The sequence below is a fragment of the Felis catus genome, chromosome X (genome assembly GCF_018350175.1).
Source record: "Felis catus isolate Fca126 chromosome X, F.catus_Fca126_mat1.0, whole genome shotgun sequence".
In the NCBI taxonomy this organism is placed as follows: Eukaryota; Metazoa; Chordata; class Mammalia; order Carnivora; family Felidae; genus Felis; species Felis catus.
In genome coordinates, this window is record NC_058386.1 from 47810296 (window position 1) to 47829150 (window position 18855).

Here is an 18855-nt window from a genome sequence, read left to right on the forward strand (position 1 = left end):
AATCGCAGGGCTTGAAAAAAAGCATAGAGGACACCAGAGAATCTATTGCTACAGAGATCAAGGAACAAAGAAATAGTCATGAGGAGCTAAAAAATGCTATACATGAGGTGCAAAATAAAATGGAGGCAGCCATAGCACGGATTGAAGAGGCAGAGGAGAGAATAGGTGAATTAGAAGATAAAATTATGGAAAAAGAGGAAGCTGAGAAAAAGAGAGATAAAAAAAAAATCCAGGAGTACGAGGGGAGAATTAGAGAACTAAGTGATGCAATGAAACAAAACAATATCTGTATCATAGGAATTCTAGAAGAAGAGGGAGAGAAAGGGGCTGAAGGTATACTTGAACAAATCATAGCTGAGAACTTCCCTGATCTGAGGAAGGCAAAAGGCATTGAAATCCAAGAGACACAGAGAACCCCCTTCAGACACAACTTGAATCGATCTTCTGCTTGACATATCATAGTGAAACTGGCAAAATACAAGGATAAAGACAAAATTCTGAAAGCAGCTAGGGATAAACAGGCTTTAACTTACAAAGGTAGACCCATAAGAGTAGTGGCAGACCTATCTACTAAAATTTGGCAGGCCAGAAAGGAATGGCAGGAAATCTTCAATGTGACAAACAAAAAATATGCAGCTGAGAATCCTTTATCCAGCAAGTCTGTAATTTACAATAGAAGGAGAGATAAAGGTTTCCCCAAACAAAAAACTGAAGGAATTCATCACCACTAAACCAGCCCTACAAAAGATCCTGAGGGGATTCTCTGAGTGAAATGTTGCAAGGACCACAAAGTACCAGAGACATCACTACAAGCATGAAAACTACAGACATGACAATGACGCTAAACCCATCTCTTTCTATAATAACACTGAATGTAAATGGACTAAATGCTCCAACCAAAAGACATAGGATATCAGAATGGATAAAAAAAGAAAAAAAAAAACAAGACCCATCTCTTTTCTCTCCACACAAGACTCTTTTTAGACCTGAGGACACCTTCGGATTGAAAGTGAGGGATGGAGAACTATCTATCATGCTACTGGAATTCAAAAGAAAGCTGGAGTAGCCATACTTATATCAGACAAACTAGACGTTAAATTAAAGGATGTAACAAGAGATGAAGAAGGGCATTATATAATAATTACAGGGTATTTCCATCAGGAAGAGCTAACAATTATAAATGCCTATGTAGTGAATACGGGAGCCCCCAAATATATAAAACAATTAATCACAAACATAAGCAACCTTCTTGATAAGAATGTGGTAATTGCAGGGGATTTTAATACCCCACTGACAACAATGACTAGATCATCTAGGCACAGGATCAATAAAAAAACATGGGCCCTGAATGGTACATTGGATCAGATGGACTTGACAGATATATTTAGAACTCTGCATCCCAAAGCAACAGAATATACTTTCTTCTCGAGTACACATGGAACATTCTGCAAGATCAATCACATACTGGGTCACAAAACAGCCCTTCATAAGTATGAAAGAACTGAGATAATACCATGCACACTGTCAGACCGCAATGCTATAATATTTGAAATCAACCACAGGAAAATGTCTGGAAAACCTCCAAAACCATGGAGGTTAAAGAACACTCTACTAAAGAATGAATGGATCAAACAGGCAATTCGAGAAGAAATTAAAAAATATATGGAAAAAAATGAAGATGAAAATACAACAATCCAAATGCTTTGGGATGCAGTGAAGGCAGTCCTGAGAGGAAAATACATTGCAATCCAGGCCTATCTCAAGAAACAAGAAAAATCCCAAATACAAAATCTAACAGTACACCTAAAGAAACTAGAAGCAGACAGCAAAGACACCCCAAACCCAGCAGAAGAAGAGAAATAATAAAGATTAGAGCAGAAATAAACAATATAGAATCTAAAAAAACAACTGTAGAGCATATCAATGAAACCAAGAGTTGGTTTTTTGAAAAAAATAAACAAAATTGATAAACCTCTAGCCAGGGTTCTCAAAAAGAAAAGGGAGATAACCCAAATAGATAAAATCATGAATGAAAATGGAATTATTACAACCACTCCCTCAGAGATACAAGCAATCATCAGGGAATACGATGAAAAATTATATGCCAATAAACTGGACAACCTGGAAGAAATGGACAAATTCCTTAGCACCCACACACCACCAAACTCAAACAGGAAGAAATAGAAAACTTGAACAGACCCATAACCAGCGATGAAATTGAATCGGTTATCAAAAATCTCCCAACAAATAAGAGTCCAAGACCAGATGGCCTCCCTCGGGAATTCCACCAGGCATGTAAAGCAGAGATAATACCTATCCCTCTCAAGCTGTTCCAAAAAACAGAAAGGGAGGGAAAAGTTCCAGACTCATTCTATGAAGCAAGCATTACTTTGACTCCTAAACCAGACAAAGACCCAACAAAAAAAGAGAACTACAGGCCAATATCCCTGATGAATATGGATGCAAAAATTCTCAATAAGATACTAGCAAATCGAATCCAACAGCATATAAAAAGAATTATTCACCATGATCAAGTGGGACTCATTCCTGGGTTGCAGGACTGGTTCAATATTCACAAATCAATCAATGTGATACATCACATTAATAAAATAAAGATAAGAACCATATGATCCTGTCAATCAATGCAGAAAAAGCATTTGATAAAATTCAGCATTTTTTAAATAAAAAACCCTCAAGAAAGTCGTTATAGAAGGAACATACTTAAACATCATAAAAGCCATTTATGAAAGGCCCACAGATAATATCATCCTCAATGGGGAAAACTGAGAGTTTTCTCCCTGAGATCAGGAACACGACAGGGATGTCCACTCTCACCGCTGTTGTTCAACATATTGTTGGAAGTGCTAGCATCAGCAATCAGACAACAAAAGGAAATCAAAGGCATCAAAATTGGGAAAGATGAAGTTAACCTTTCACTTTTTGCAGATGACATGATATTATACATGGAAAATCTGATAGACTCCACCAAAAGTCGCTAGATCTGATACATGAATTCAGCAAAGTCGCAGGATACAAAATTAATGTAGAGAAATCAGTTGCATTCTTATATACTAATAATGAAGCAACAGAAAGACAAATAAAGAAACTGATCCCATTCACAATTGTGCCAAGAATCATAAAATACCTAGGAATAAATCTAACCAAAGATGTACAAGATCTGTATGCTGAAAACTATAGAAAGCTTATGAAGGAAAGTGAAGAAGAAATGAAGAAATGGAAAAACATTCCATGCTCATGGATTGGAAGATTAAATATTGTTAAAATGTCAATACTACCCAAAGCTTTCTACACATTCAATGCAATCTCAACCAAAATTACACCAGCATTCTTCTCGAAGCTAGAACAGGCAATCCTAAAATTTGTGTGGAACCACAAAAGGCCCCGAATAGCCAAAGTAATTTTGAAGAAGAAGACCAAAGCAGGAGGCATCACAATCCCAGACTTTAGCCTCTACTACAAAGCTGTAATCATCAAGACAGCATAGTATTGGCACAAAAACAGACACATAGACCAATGGAATAGAATAGAGACTCCAGAATTGAACCTAAAAAAGTATGGCCAACTAATCTTTGACAAAGTAGGAAGGAATATCCAATGGAAAAAAGACAGTCTCTTTAACAAATGGTGCTGGGATAACTGGACAGCAACATGCAGAAGATTGAAACTAGACCACTTTCTCACACCATTCACACACACACACACACACACAAAAACTCAAAATGGGTAAATTATCTGAATGTGAGACAGGAAACCATCAAAACCCTAGAGGAGAAAGCAGGAAAAAACCTATCTAATCTCAGCCACAGCAATTTCCTACTTGACACATCCCCAAAGGCAAGGGAATTAAAAGCAAAAATGAACTATTGGGACCTCATCAAGATAAAAAGCTTCTGCACTGCAAAGGAAACAATCAACAAAACTAAAAGGCAACCAACGGAATGGGAAAAGAATTTGCAAATGACATATCAAAGGGCTAGTATCCAAAATCTACAAAGAGCTCACCAAACTCCACACCCGAAAAACAAATAACCCAGTAAAGAAATGGGCAGAAAACATGAATAGACACTTCTCTAAAGAAGACATCCGGATGGCCAACAGGCACATAAAAGGATGCTCAACGTCACTCCTCATCAGGGAAATACAAATCAAAACCACACTGAGATCCCACATCGTGCCAGTCAGAGTGGCTAAAATGAAAAAATCAGGAGACTCTAGATGCTGGAGAGGATGTGGAGAAACGGGAACCCTCTCGCACTGTTGGTGGGAATGCAAACTGGTGCAGCTGCTCTGGAAAACAGTGTGGAGGTTCCTGAAAAAATGAAAAATAGATCTACCCTATGATCCAGTAATAGCACTGCTAGGAATTTACCAAGGGATACAGGAGTTGTGATGCATAGGGGCACTTGTACCCCAATGTTTATAGCAGGACTTTCAACAATAGCCAAATTATGGAAAGAACCTAAATGTCCATCAACTGATGAATGGATAAAGAAATTGTGGTTTATATATACAATGGAATACTATGTGGCAATGAGAAAGAATGAAATATGGCCTATGTAGCAACGTGGATGGAACTGGAGAGTGTTATGCTAAGTGAAATAAGTCATACAGAGAAAGACAGATTCCATATATTTTCACTCTTATGTGGATCCTGAGAAACTTAACAGAAGACCATGGGGGAGCACAAGGGAAAAAAAACAGTTAGAGAGGGAGGGAGCCAAGCCATAAGAGACTCTTAAAAACTGAGAATAAACTGAGGGTTCATGGGTGGTGGGATGGAGGGGAAAGTGGGTGATGGGCATTGAAGAGGGCATCTGTTGGGAGGAGCACTGGGTGTTGTATGGAAAACAATTTGACAATAAATTTCCTATTAAAAATGAAGAAAAAATGATTAAAGGAAGTGGTTAATGTGGTTAAATCTAAATAGACATTGACTGCATAAATAGTTTAATTATAACAATATAATTCATTTGAGGATTCAGACACAAGGTTAAACTAAAATACAAAACAATTAATATGTAATTTAGGTGAGGGAAGGACAAGAGTTCTGAAGTTATTATATTGTTTTAGGGGAAAAGTGAAGGTACTGATTTTAGATTTTGTTGATCATGTATATTAAAATGTTAAGAGTAATCTCTAAAAGAATGAAACTGATTATATATCTTAAATATAGATGTAAAAACTCAGGAGCACAATTGTAAAGAAGAGAGAAACAGAAAACTAAACTAAGCATAAAGAGCTCAAAATAAGAGACTAGAAATAAGGTCAAATAATTCAGTCATTACAATAAAAGTAAATGTGCCAAAATTACCATTCAAAAGGCATATATTTTCAGTTTGTATTAAAAAGAACAAAAGCCAAGTATATGCTGTTTACAAGAGACATTAAACAAAAATAGAGAAGTTGAATGTAATAGAGTAAATAAAGATTAAATTGGCAAATACTAAGCAGAAAACAATTATATAGCTGTATTAATCTTACACAAAATACACTTTTAAGCAAGGAATATTATTAGGGAAATATTATTATTAATAATAAAACATGCAATTTGGTCAAAAGATATAATTACTTTAAATTTGTATGCCTCCAATAATATAGCCTTCAAAATATGTAAAGGAAAATAAAGGCAAACTCAAACTGACTTTAGAATGTCATTTCAAAGGATGAGGATAAAAATGTGAAATGTGGTTTGTAACATATGATGTCTGTTGTTTTACCTTCGTTGGTGTCCTGCTTTTCTGATAATTGTTCCCAGGAATTTATTTCAGAAATGGAGTATGACTAATAAATAATTTCCAGTGTGGAACTGGCTAAATGGAGTCTGGGTTGAAAGCAATAAGGACCCACCTGATATGGGAATAGGGAATTGATGGTCTGGTTCATGTGGTGGCAAAGAATTTAGTTAAATTATTAGCCATTGTTCCTTGGGTCTTCAACCCACTTCCCAGAGTGACCGGAGCTTTAGGCAACTTGGCAATAATATGTCAGGAGTATGTTGAACTATATGAAGTGTCTTTAGTGAAAATAAACTAAAGACAACATGTAGGATAAAGTGAGCCTTCCTGAAAGCAGATGGAAAAGAAGCAGGCAAGAGCCAGATTATCATGTGCCTTGTGGGATGACAGCTGCTACAAAATATGCTTTACTCTGCTTCTAAAGCTGTCCAGGAGACTGTGGAATTCTGGTAGTTGGAATGAAGATACTGGCAGGTGTTCTAGGAGTCAGGCAGCCCCTCCAACCCTTACCTCTCCCTTGGGATAGCGGTAGCGATATTTATCTTGGTCCCGTAGTGCAAATTCCTCAGGGTAGTGTTCCTGGATTTCTTCATAGGTCATCTCCTCACAGACACCCTGGAAAAAATTATTTAGGAACAAATTCACAAGGTGAAACCCACAAGCCTTTACCATAGTTCTGAGGCCAATGATTGTGAAACAACAGCACACAATAACCTGGGTTTCTGTAAACACAGATCTAAGTTTGTGCCTGTTGTCTGAGTGTGTGTGTGCGCGCACGAAGTGTGTGGATGTGAGACTGTGTGCATATGTACAGATGTGTTCATGGTTGAGCATATAGTATATGGTAGGTACCTGTGGTATTTCTTTGTGGTTGTCCCAATAGGTTTGTATATGTACATTGTATAAGTATTTTTTTGTAAATATATGGGTTTAAGGATTTGTAACTGTATTTGTGTGTGTATGTGTAGCACGCTGGTATGTTTAAGGACCTATGTCTTGTGTTTGTGTATTTGTCTCAGTATTTTTAGTGTGTTTGTGAGTGTGTGTGTGTGTGTGTGTGTGTGTGTGTACAGAGTGAGCATCTGAGAATGTGCTCGTGTGAGTGTCTCTATGGTCTGTCTCTCCATTTGGGTCTCAGTGTGTCTGTGGCATGTGTTTCTGTGAGTGTGTATGTCTCTGATTATGTCTCTGGTGTCTATGTGTGAGTATCTGTGTGCTTATGTTGGAGGTCATGTGAATTTGTGGTAATACACTTGAGGTTATGCATCTGTACTACATACATTTCCAACCATAGTATGCTTCTCCGTGTCTATGTGATGTAGGTATCTTTGTATACAAAGACTGCATGTATGTCTAGGGTGAGTTTGTCTATATGTATCTCTAGGTGTCTCTATTTGTGAGTGTGTATGTGTGTGCATGCATGGTGTGGGTGTAGATTGGTAGATGTGTCTGAGAGGGATTCTATGTCTGACTAGAAGATCAATGTGTCTGTGAAGTGCATGTCTGTGAGTGTAAGCATATTTATGGTGGGTGTAAGCATATTTGTGGTGGATGTCTATGACTGTGTATGCGAGCACACACATGTGCTCACATACACAACAGTATGCTCCCATTTTATAGCATTTCCCATCTCCTCTGCTCCTACATCTGCTTCAGAACCTCTGGCAGATAAAGAAATAGGTATCCACAGACATATCAGAAGGCAAAAATTAATGAATTCCTAATGCTTTCAGAATGGGCCTTGGGGAGATATGGTCTCCTCACCCAAAGAAGGAATCCAGAGATAAGAGGAGTTTCTCAGGAGCACATGAGAGCTTCCCAAGTTCACTGAAAAATCCCCAGAAGTGAGGTGGCTGCTGGGAGTGGGGGTGGGAAGCATTTAGGTTTATAAAGTTTCCTTTTGATTGTGTGCATTCTGATTAGACTTTCCTGTAAGGGGCAGTTGGCTCTTGTTTTTGTCTTTTGAATCATCTAACAGCCTTCCATTAGGGGTGAAGTTTGTCCCTGACACAGCTCACAAACAGCTCTGCAGTGTCAAACTTCTCCATCGACACTGTCCATGGGAGAAAGCATACCCTGATGGATACACAAGGTCCTTCCAGATTGGCTTTGACTTTCTATTCTGAGACATACCTGGAGCCTTTTTCCTGTGGAAATGGTGGAAATGGCCACTGACTTAAAAAAATTAATGTTTATTTATTTTTGAGAGAAAGAAAGCACTAGCAGGGGAGGGGCAGAGAGAGAGGGAGACAGAATCCGAAGCAGGTTCCAAGCTCAGAGCTGTCAGCACAGAATCTGATGCTGGGCTGGACCTCACAACCTGAACCATGAGATCATGACCTGAGCTGAAGTCGGGCACTGAACCGACTGAGCCAACCCAGTGCCCTATGGCCACTGACTTCCTATTGACTTAAGGCAAATTGCCTACCTCTTAGAATTTTATTTTCCTCTACTGAAAAATGAGGAGAATTATAACTACCTCACAAATGTGTTTTGAATATTAGAGATAAAATATATAAAAGAGATTAGCACAGAATGTACAAGTCTCATTTTAAAGATTCAATCAGTAGTACTAATTGTTACTATATTATTGATCACGGAAAATAAACCAGAAACTTAGGCATTATTCTAAATTCTTACTTCTTCCTTACCCCTCCCCCATAGCCAGTTTCTAAGATTCTATCTGCTAAATTTCTCTAAAATCCATCCCTTTTTCTTCCCTGTCTCCACTGTTACAATCTTAGCAGATCTACACACACACACACACACACACACACACACACACACACAACACACACACACACACACAACCTTTTTTAATTATTATGATTTCTCCTGACATGTCATTCCTGATCTTCTCTATCTGGCTCACTGTTAATTAACTCTCAGCTAGGTATCACTTCTTCCAGGCAGATCCTGTGTGGCTCAGATGCCCTGCCCTGACATCTGTGCATAAATGGTATAGCCTATAGCACACATGCTGTTTTGTATCCCTCTGTTTTTTTTAATTTACCCTGTTTAGACTGAAAACTCAGTGAAGACAAGAATCAATCTCTGTCTCCAACACCACCCTAGAGCCTGAAACAAAGTAGGTACCCAATAAATGCTTACACCACATATGCACCAGAAACAAGTAGTGACTGATCTCTTTATATATTTGCTTGAATGTATTTTACAGCAAATATATGTGATATGTAGAGCAATACTATATATTCTTTTTCTAAATACGCATATCTCTGTACATCTATATCTAAGTACATATGTATGTATGTATACACACATATACCTCCTTGTATTTATAGAAGTATATCTACCAGGCAAGCAAGTTAACCTACCTACATGCAAGTTATTTATGTTTGTGGTGAAGCTTTTACTTTAAGGCCTAACAATCATAACCTGTGGGATGCTACCTGATGTCAGTATACCTATAGTGCAGATGAGACAATGGGGAGGAAAAAATGCCTTCTTAAAGAGCTCATGGGAAAACCTGACCCTGAAGAAAGATTGCCATGTCAAGAGAGTCAGATGAAGTTTTTCTTTGATCTATCTTCAATGCCACTACTCTAGTCCCTCATACCTTCACCTCTTGCCTGGACTAATGCAGCCATCTCCATACTAATCTACATGCTTATTCTTGCCCTCTTCCCACCTAGTTTCCACACATGACCAGAATGGTCTCTTATTTGTTTATTTATTTATTTATTTATTTATTTATGTATTTATTTTTATTTATCAAGAATCATTAACATACAGTGTTATATTGGTTTTAGGTGTATAATATTCAAAAATTCAACAATTGAATATAGAATATTCAACAACTCTATACATTTCTCAGTGCTCATGAAGATAAGTGTACTCTTAACACCCTTTATCTATTTCACTCATCCACCCACCCACCTCCCCTCTGGTAACCATCAATTTGTTCTATTTCAGAGTCTGTTTTCAGTTTATCTCTTTTTTTCTTTGTTCATTTGTTTATTTATTAAATTCCACAATTTATTGAAATAACATGGTATTACCTTCTTTTTAAAAAATGTGAATTACATTCATGCCACTCTTCCTTGACTTAGACTACATCATTGGCTTCCCATTTTTAAAGCAGTATCCAAATCCCTGAACATTAATTACAAAACTCTGTGAGCTGCCTTCCTTTCCAACCTCATCTCCCTTGTACTTCCTTTGTTACAACCCTTGTCACAGAAAATGCAATGTCTTATTTATGGCCTGCCTTTGAGCTCCATGAGGACAGAGAACATGTCTGTTCTGGCCTTCAATGGATCCCTCAACACACAGAACAGTGTATGGAACATGGCTGGTTGTTAAGCAGCAGAAGCAATCCAGGGGATAATCCCAGAATCAGGTCCCATAAATCACCAGGAAATCCATCCCCTTCCATCTTACCGCATCAATTTCGTTCAGGGCCTTCCACTGCTCATAAGGAACACCCAGGGCCTCAGCTGTCTGGATAGTCCTCTTCATGTGGCTGGTCCACACCTTCAGGGAGCTGATGCCCTGAGACTGAATGAAGTTGGCCAGGGCATAAGCATACTAGGAGGTGGGAGTGCAGAGAAGGAGGAGGGGAGAAAGAGAGAGATGAAAGAAGACAGAGTAGCTGTAAGAATAAACTCAGATCTACCACAAATGGTGAAATAATAATGAACAAGAAAGTATAATTTAAAATTTTTCAATTTATAAACAAGGATATGACAAGGATTAAGGGAATAGAAAAGGGTATGTGTGCTTATGTGTGTATATGTTTATATGTGTGTGTGTTCATTGATGCTTATTAAACCCCCTACTTGATTGTTCATTCAAACAGCCCAACTCTGGCATTTCTGGAGCCTAGGACAAGAGTACAAATGAAGGCAGTCCACAGTCAACCTCTCTTCTATTCCCATTTCTGCCTCCATCCTACACTTGTAGATGCCTTGAGTACATGTTTGTACATGACAAAGTTCTGTCCACATCCTATCTCCACTGGTTCCCATGATCCACAAACAGTGACCCCTTGGCTATCCCTTTGCCTAGGGGTAAACACTACCGTGAAATGGTCTGCTCTCAGGTGAACAGACTCTGGGATAGGCCCATGCGGACATGGAAAAAATACTCCAGTACAGAAGGACAGCGGACTCTGGGTTCTGGATACTCACAACGTGGTCTAGAATTAGGGGATATTGGATTTGGGGAGCATTTCTTTTTGACCATGGGGGTCTCAGTACCCAGCTTCTAAGGGCATTCAAACATCCATAGTGTGTGTGGTCATGTGTGGGTATCAGGATGTCCTGTTCTCAAGACACAGTCCAGTGAGGGAAATGATGACAGCACTGAGAGGAACTAGGAAGAGCTGTGGGACCCCAAATGATCAAGTGATTCACTCTTCTTCTGCATTTAGGCATGTTATTAGTCACAGAGGGTGTGTGAGGAATATCAACACAAATGCAAAAATCTATATACATATGCATATGTACAAATATAGGCATTGTGTACACACATTCTAATTATGGATGTGAGTCGGCAGTGTTCTCTAGTGGAAAAAGCCTCGTAGCTCCTGCCTGTAAGATGCAAACAGCATTAACTCATCAGCCTGATTCTATGAGTGTCATGTTAGATAGTGAACAAGGAGCACACAGAATGCTCCCTGACACACACAAGGTGACAGACTCTGTGATTTATTATGGATGACAGTCAATGGTAAAGTGCTTTGTAAACTGTTATGATTCACTGTTCCCATAAGCATGAAGATTGGTGCCAGGCATGTGCATGTATATGCACATGTTTGTGTGCAAAGGTGATATGCATTGTGGAGGTGGCATGTGTCCAAAGTGGGCATTGTGCTGTGTAGGTAGGGAATTAGCTGGGCAGGGCAATAGCTGGCCCCAGTCAAAAGACTCTGGTTGCAGGTGGTGCCATGTGGCAGGGGTGGGTGATGACACCAATACCCTCTATTCAGCTCTAAGGAGTGAGAGGGGTAGGAGTCAGAGGTTTGAGTCTACCTCAATGGGAGGCTGCCAGTCTGAAGGTAACAGAAAGGGAGCCATGGGCCTTCCAGTGCAGTGCCTTGCCTAGGACACCACCACCTCTGCAGTGGGGAATGCTGAGGGGCAGGCAGGAAAGCATGGTTTTCAGTCCTGGCTCTCTCTTTTACTGGCTGCATGACCTGGGACTGCTCTTTGCTCCTCCTTGGGCCTTAGCTTCATCAAGTTTCATAAACCATTAATGGTAATGCCCACCCCACAGAGCTGTGAAGATTAAATCAGGCTCACAGCAGATGGTGCTGTGACTGTACACAGGTGCCCAATAAAAGATAGTGTTCCCTCCCTCCTGCACCTCATTTCCCATTTGTCCTACCCAAGCCATCCTCCCAGCAAGAACAATAGCTGTGTTAACAAGCCCAGGCACAGGGCCAGACACTAAGGAAAACATGTGTCTTTATTTTATTTTATACCCATAATGTACAGGTTTACTATGCTTGGCTGGAGAGAAGAGATTCATGCCACAGAGTCAGAGATGGGCCAGGACTGGGAGATATGGAGCCCAGGGCACAGTGACCTGCCTGGGAGGACAGGGGAGGACAGGGGAGGGTTTCCTGGACCAAACCATGGAGCAGGAGCTATACCTTGGAAAGGGGTGGGGGATGGAGGGCAGGAAAAGAGCTGTAACTGGTAGGGACAAGTTCTGACAGTGAAATAACCTGTAATGGGGGCTGGGGGCTGTGGCATCAGCCCTAAGTAAGGGAGGAGAAGATGGATTCAAGGATCCAGGGAAGCTGTCTGTGCAAGTGATGATGACCAGATGACAGAGGAGGGCAGGCTGGGTGGGAGAAATTGTACAAGCAAAGGCACAGAGTTGTGAGAAAGATGAGGGGACAAGTCAGGCAGGAGTGAAGTGTTCTAACTGTAATGGGGCTGGAGGTGCAGCCAGATCTGGGCAGGCCTTAAGTGCCAGGACCAAGTTATCAGACTTGCAGATGCTGTTGATACATGGAAGCCATTCAAGGTTGGGACAACACTGAGTGGATGATGGAGTGGAAGAGTGGCTGTGACCAAAAACTGCTTTTACTCTGCCACTGAGTCTCCCTCCCATCCTCAGGGCCCAGGCAGTGGTCACACCACCCACCCATGGCCCACCTGGGCCAGATCAGTCAATGCCTTGGATACATGGGGCCCTTCCTACCTGCTTGCCCCGAGCTGAGAGGCCAGAGTCACCTCCAATGCGGCCTCTGAGGTTTAGTTCACTCTCACCATGCCGGCATAGGTAGATGGAGCGGGGTGTGACATGGATGTTCATGAGATAGTAGACTGTGCGGCTCTGGATGTGGTCTTGCACTCGGTTCACCATGTAGCGTGTGCCCACATCGAAGATCTTGATGTAGGAGAGATGGCTGGGCCAGCCCAAGCAGGAGCAAGCAGCTCAGGGGATGACAGTGTAGAGGTTGATCCCAAGACAAAGCCCCAACCACACACCCTGCTTTCAAGCTTCCTGTACAATGCAGCTTTCACCTAACTTTTTCCTCTAACAAAATGCCATGCCTTGCCCTGTTCTGGGTACCCATTCTAGAGACTAGGCTCTTGGCCACCCCAAGGAGCTCACTGCCTGCTACCATCTCCCCCTATCTCCTTTCCTCAGTTTCATCTTAATACAGGATATCTCCTAACATTATTTTTTTACACTCCAGGCATCTGGGCTCTCTTCTCTGTTGTTCACACTCTTGACATATTCAGAGAAAAGCAGTAGTCCTCTGTGTCCCTGGCTGCCTTCCACATCTCACTGGCAGCTCCTCAATTGTCTATTCACTCTTTTAAATCTCAAGCTGAGCTCGGCATCTCTATTATTTAAGCCTCTGATATGATATATTGTATTTGACATTCTACAGGTAGCTACCAGATTGTGTCTGGGTGCACTTGTGTCTGTGTATATGCCTCTCTCCTCACTCAGAAAGGGAAAAGGATTGGGATTTCTCCCCCCATCTGTCATGCAGTCAACAAACACACCCTCTTCTGTTCTAAGCATTGTGCTTGAGGTGGTGACTCAGCATCTGCCCTTTGGGAGCTCTTAGGCTAGTCAAGAACACACACTTGGAAACGCACCATCAATGCTCAACACCCCTTCCATAAACAGTCATTTACTCGTAGGTGTGCCAAGTATTGGGGTATGGGGATGCAGAGGCTCTCCACAGCATTAGTGGAAATCTTGTGGTCCTTGCTTCAAGCCCCATTTTTATCCCCTCAATTCTGTGTTCTAGGCATGAACTAATAACTACACACAGAGTGATAATCAAACTACTCAACAACCTGTCTGCAGAGAAGCTGGGAATGGGCAACACTGACTAATCAGAACACTAGAACCATGGAGTAAGTCTTCTGAGGACCCTGACAAACCAGGTGTGAATCCTTTAGTTGCTGGACTATAAGAGGTAAGATCTCTGGGAAGAGGTGGGGAAGGTTGCAGCAATGGGGTGACACACCAGCAACCCTGGGTGCACACTAACAAAACCAAGTAAATAGAAATAGCTGCACTACCCCAAATCATGTAAAGCAGTGGCTGAGGGGTTTGGTTTCAGAAAGCCTCTCCTCCGATTTTCCTAGAGAAGTCCTTTTTTAGCTGCTCATTAAGCATGAGCTTAATCACGCCCATCCCTGTCATCTATGTCCAGTGGTTCCCAAAGGACACTTGCACTTGCTGAGAATTTTTTTTTGTGTGCATTTTCTTTTGTCCCATTCCCTGGGGACTTCAAACTACATGAATCATTATAATCATCTTAGGACTCAGGGATTATTAGCTTCGTTTTATAGGAGAGGAAACTGAAACACAGAAAGAGGAAGTGATTTGCCTAAGGTTAACCTCTCCAACTATCTTGTCTAGGATCTCAGAACCTAGGGGTAGAAAATATCTGGTGTAGCTTTTTTGCCTAATTACTGACTGTTCCTGAAACTAGGTCCTGGGTGGCTCTAGGAGAACTTCCTATTTGCTCAGTTTAGTCTGACATTCCAGGTGCCTTCAAGCATTGGCCCCACTTGGCCTGACATCATGGTCCCATGACCTCACCCATGCCATGATTTCTCTGTTTCAATCTAGCTTTCATGCTTTTGCTGGAATATTCTCTGCACCCTCTACTTCATTCAGATTTAACTAGGCCATTCCAAAATGCTTTTCTCTTTGCTTGAAAAGGCATTCTTTGCCTGCTTTCCAAAGCTGAGCTCCTGTGCAACCATCCTTCAAGAGCCAGCACATTCACTCTAAGTTTTCGTTGAGTCTAGGATCATGTGAAGTCATTTAGAGGTGTTTCCCACCAAAAGTATTATATTAGTTAATGCCCACCTCTACCGTGTGTAATGTAAACTAAAAATTATAAACTGTATGATAATATGATAAGGTCCTATGAAATTCTGTTTTTTTTTTCATCTTGATCATATTGATGCTGTTTTGGAATTAAAATATTAAAAAGCTTTCCAGATTTTTTTGTTCTTATTTTTGGTAGCCTCCACCCTTCTGGTACCCCAAACATGTGTCTTTTCTACCTATACTAGGTAAACCTGCTCTTTCAGATTTTTTTTTCCAAACTGTGCTGGGTCTTCCCCTCTGTGTTCTTCTAGCCCACTTGGTTTATCATTTCCACAATTCTGATCAACTGCACATTGTGTATTGTCTTCTCCAACCAAGCGGGTATTTTGTCAAAGCAGGGATAGCCCTTTCCTCTTTGGATTCCTGGGGCACAGGTTTGGTTGGACCCTGATGCATGGGCTGTAAATGTCTGTTGATGTAAAAATGATTAAATAAAACCAACCTTCAGAATCTGTCACCTTCAGGCCCAAACTGATTAATAAAACACTAGCTGAACACCTGCAGGAGTATAGGCTGAAGGCTAGGGGCTTTCTTAATGCCATTATTTCACTTTAACTCCCCTTCTTCAAGCTTCTTTCACCACATGGTGCTAGCCTATATGGTGCATTTATGGACACTTGAAAAAGTTACACTGTCATCAGGGCAGAAACAGCCTCACTCCAGCACACATGCTTGGGGGAAAAAAGAAAGTGTGCCCTTGACCTGGTTGTCCTTGCACAGTGAACAATCTTTACAATTGTACATAAAGGTCTTGCTCCTTGCACTGAGTGTCTAAATCTGATGTGACACTTCTTTATGATTAAGGGATATGGGAGGGGGAGAACCAGTCTGGAAGTTTGAAGATAAGGGTTTGAATAAATATTCTACTGACTCATTATGTGGACTCAGGTAAGTCCTTGACCTGCTCTGGGTCTCAGTTTACCCACCTAAGGACTGAGGCAGTAACAATTCTTGCCTCATAGGACTTTGGCTGGGCAAAGCAGTAAGGCTGCTCTTTAAATTTCTTAAGGTTTGAATGACTATTTGAAGCCTCCTTATACTTCTCACTTGGGGGTCCAAAGGATATGGATGACCAGAGTCTCTGATCATCACAGCCCATTTTGAGGAGTAGGATTCTGGTAATATACCCAAAACTCACACATTCCCTGTACTACCAGATAACATCTTTCTAATTTTTAGCTGGCATTATGAATGAGAGTTTCATATTTTTTATGTATCTTCCCATATGTCAAGTCATGATGGAAGCTACCTGAGGATAGAAACCACCTCTCTTACCATTATTTATACCCCCTATGTACACCACGGCCCAAAAGGGCAAAATACTTATTGACTGAAAAGGTACATGGGTTTTGTGAAAAGAGATATGAGTAGGAGACAAAATATATTGTTAGAATCTGAATTCTATCCCCTGATTTGTGCCAGAAGCTTGAACAAGTGGTTTCAGCTCTCTAAGACTCAATTTCCTCTTCTTGAAAATGTATGAACATAAGATCTATTTTGGCTTCCTTTATAGGGGTGGTGAGGGTATGTGATGAAACAAAGAAGGTGAACATATTTGGAAACTTAAGTGTCACCCATGTGTGAGCAATAATTTTGAAAAAATAATAGCAAAAACCATAGGAGGGGGGCGTTTGTTACCAGAGACCAGCATCCTGATCTATTCATATTGTTCAGGAAGGCACTACTTTAACACTTCAACGGACGTTTCACATATCAAGGAATCACCACCTCAGATAATTAGAACTTGGAGGGTTCTTGAAGACAAATCATCAAATCTAGCTCCCTGATTTTACAGATAGAGAGGTTGATGCCTAGAGAGGGAGGTTATTTTCCCAGGTCCTAAAGGACATGACAATAGGGTTAAGGATCCAGTCCTGGGCTTTAGGGTTCTGGGTTCTTACCTGTCCAGTTCATCATCCAAGGGTTGGTAGTTGACCTCATAGCACTCAATTCTCTTTAGAAAGTCTTCCAGAACCTTTTCCCGGTCACAGTCTATGTAATCAGGGCTTCCAAGTTTTACTTGCTAAGAAAAGGTAGAATATAGGAACTATGAAAGACAGAGACTCTAACAGTGCCCTTTGGAAGTGCCCTTAGAAATCATTGAGTACAACATCCTTCATAACAAAAATGATAAAATTGAGACTTGGACAAAGGGTCTTGCCCAAGTTTACAAAGTCAGTCATTTGAAGAAAATTCAGACTGTGTAACTCCTCATTTCTTATCTCTATGTGATTAAACAAGGCCTGTTATATTGTACTCAGTTCCAGAGTACACACTGTTTAAGAAGAACACTTAAAAGAGGAGCAGAAATTGTGATGTGAGAAATGGATGAAGAGGGACAGAAGATTTTGGCCAAGGTTCATAATGGCTTACATGTGTTGAGTGTTTAATGAGAGAACATAGCATGTTGGCTTTAAATTTCTGAAGGATTCACATCTCCTAATCCCCCAATGCCTATCTTCTCCACCCACATTTACTATCTCAGTGAATGGCACTATAATCCACTCAGTTACCTGAGCCTAAAAGGAATATAGGAGTCATCCTTGATGTGTCTTCATCCCCCACCTCTCAGTAGGCTGTATCTCCATGCCCCATCATCTTCACTCTATCTTCTAAATATCCTTCCTATTGATTTCCATTCTCTCTTGCCTGGATGCTTACTCTAGCTTTGTGGCTAATTACTCTTGTCTACAGTCTTGTTACTTCTGATGTATTCCTCAAACTAGTAGCCAGAAAGATATTTTTTAAAACGCACATCTGACCATGGCATTTCCCTGCTTAAAACTGTGCACTATTTTCTTATATCTTTTAGGGAACAGTGTGAACTATTTCACTGGGTGACCCATTTGTCATAATTGAGCCCCAAATTATTTTTTCATCTTATCTTCCATTGCTCTCTCATTGCTTTGCTCTAGCTAACTTAAACTACTTATAGTTCCCTGGAGATACCATAATTAATATATGTTGTTCCCTTATATCCAATTCTTCACCTGCCAAATTCCTATGCATTCTTCAAGATTCAGGTCAGCTATTGCTTTCTTTGAGAATCCTTCCCTGATATACCCCTATCCCTCCCATGCAAGGTTAGTTTCTCAACAATGTTCTGCCACAGCCTCCTTTATTTCTTCATCTCAGCACTGATCTTATAGTTATGTCTATAAACTCGCCGCTATCTCTCATTAGACTGTGAGCTCAAGGGAAGGACTCTCCTCTATGTCTCTAATACTCAGAATGGTTCAGTTCAGTTGTATAGATTCAATTCGTGTTGAATCAGTAAATGGGTAGAAGGCTGGATGAAGAAAAAAGGGATTGTAGATGTTCTATGCTCCAAGAAGCAAAAATAGGACCAATCAGTGAAAATTTCAGGGAGGCATATTTCAGCTTCAATTGACTGAATTTGATGAAGGCAATGAGTCTCTTGTCACTGGAGGTATGAAAAGAAAATATAGGCAAACATTTAGCTGAAATTACAAGTATCTGAGGGAGGGTTGAAGGGGGTGACCTTTAAGGTCTCTTCTGTCCCCCAAATCCAGTAATTTCATGAAATAGGGGAAAGCGAAATGGGGTGGGCAATCCAGTTCTAGGCTATGGGCCTAGAATCTAAAGGCAGTTCTTAGTGCAATTGTGAATGGGATCAGTTTCTTTATTTCTCTTTCTGTTGCTTCATTATTGGTGTATAAAAATGCAACCGATGTCTGTACATTAATTTTGTACCCTGTGACTTTGCTGAATTCAGGTATCAGTTCTAGCAGACTTT

General features: G+C 40.6%; 1 protein-coding gene across 8 annotated transcripts in view; it reads right to left on the reverse strand.

Moving 5' to 3' along the window:
• Positions 1-18855, reverse strand: part of PFKFB1 (6-phosphofructo-2-kinase/fructose-2,6-biphosphatase 1) — a 136436-nt gene that overhangs the window by 19928 nt on the left and 97653 nt on the right. For all 8 annotated transcript variants that reach the window (XM_011291760.3, XM_019823870.2, XM_006943769.4 and 5 more), the window contains 4 exons: positions 17000-17121; positions 12930-13137; positions 10158-10304; positions 6267-6371 (listed from right to left, as the gene is read on the reverse strand). In XM_011291760.3, the coding sequence (XP_011290062.1) occupies positions 6267-6371; positions 10158-10304; positions 12930-13137; positions 17000-17121 (582 nt within the window). The remainder of the gene's footprint in view (positions 1-6266; positions 6372-10157; positions 10305-12929; positions 13138-16999; positions 17122-18855) is intronic.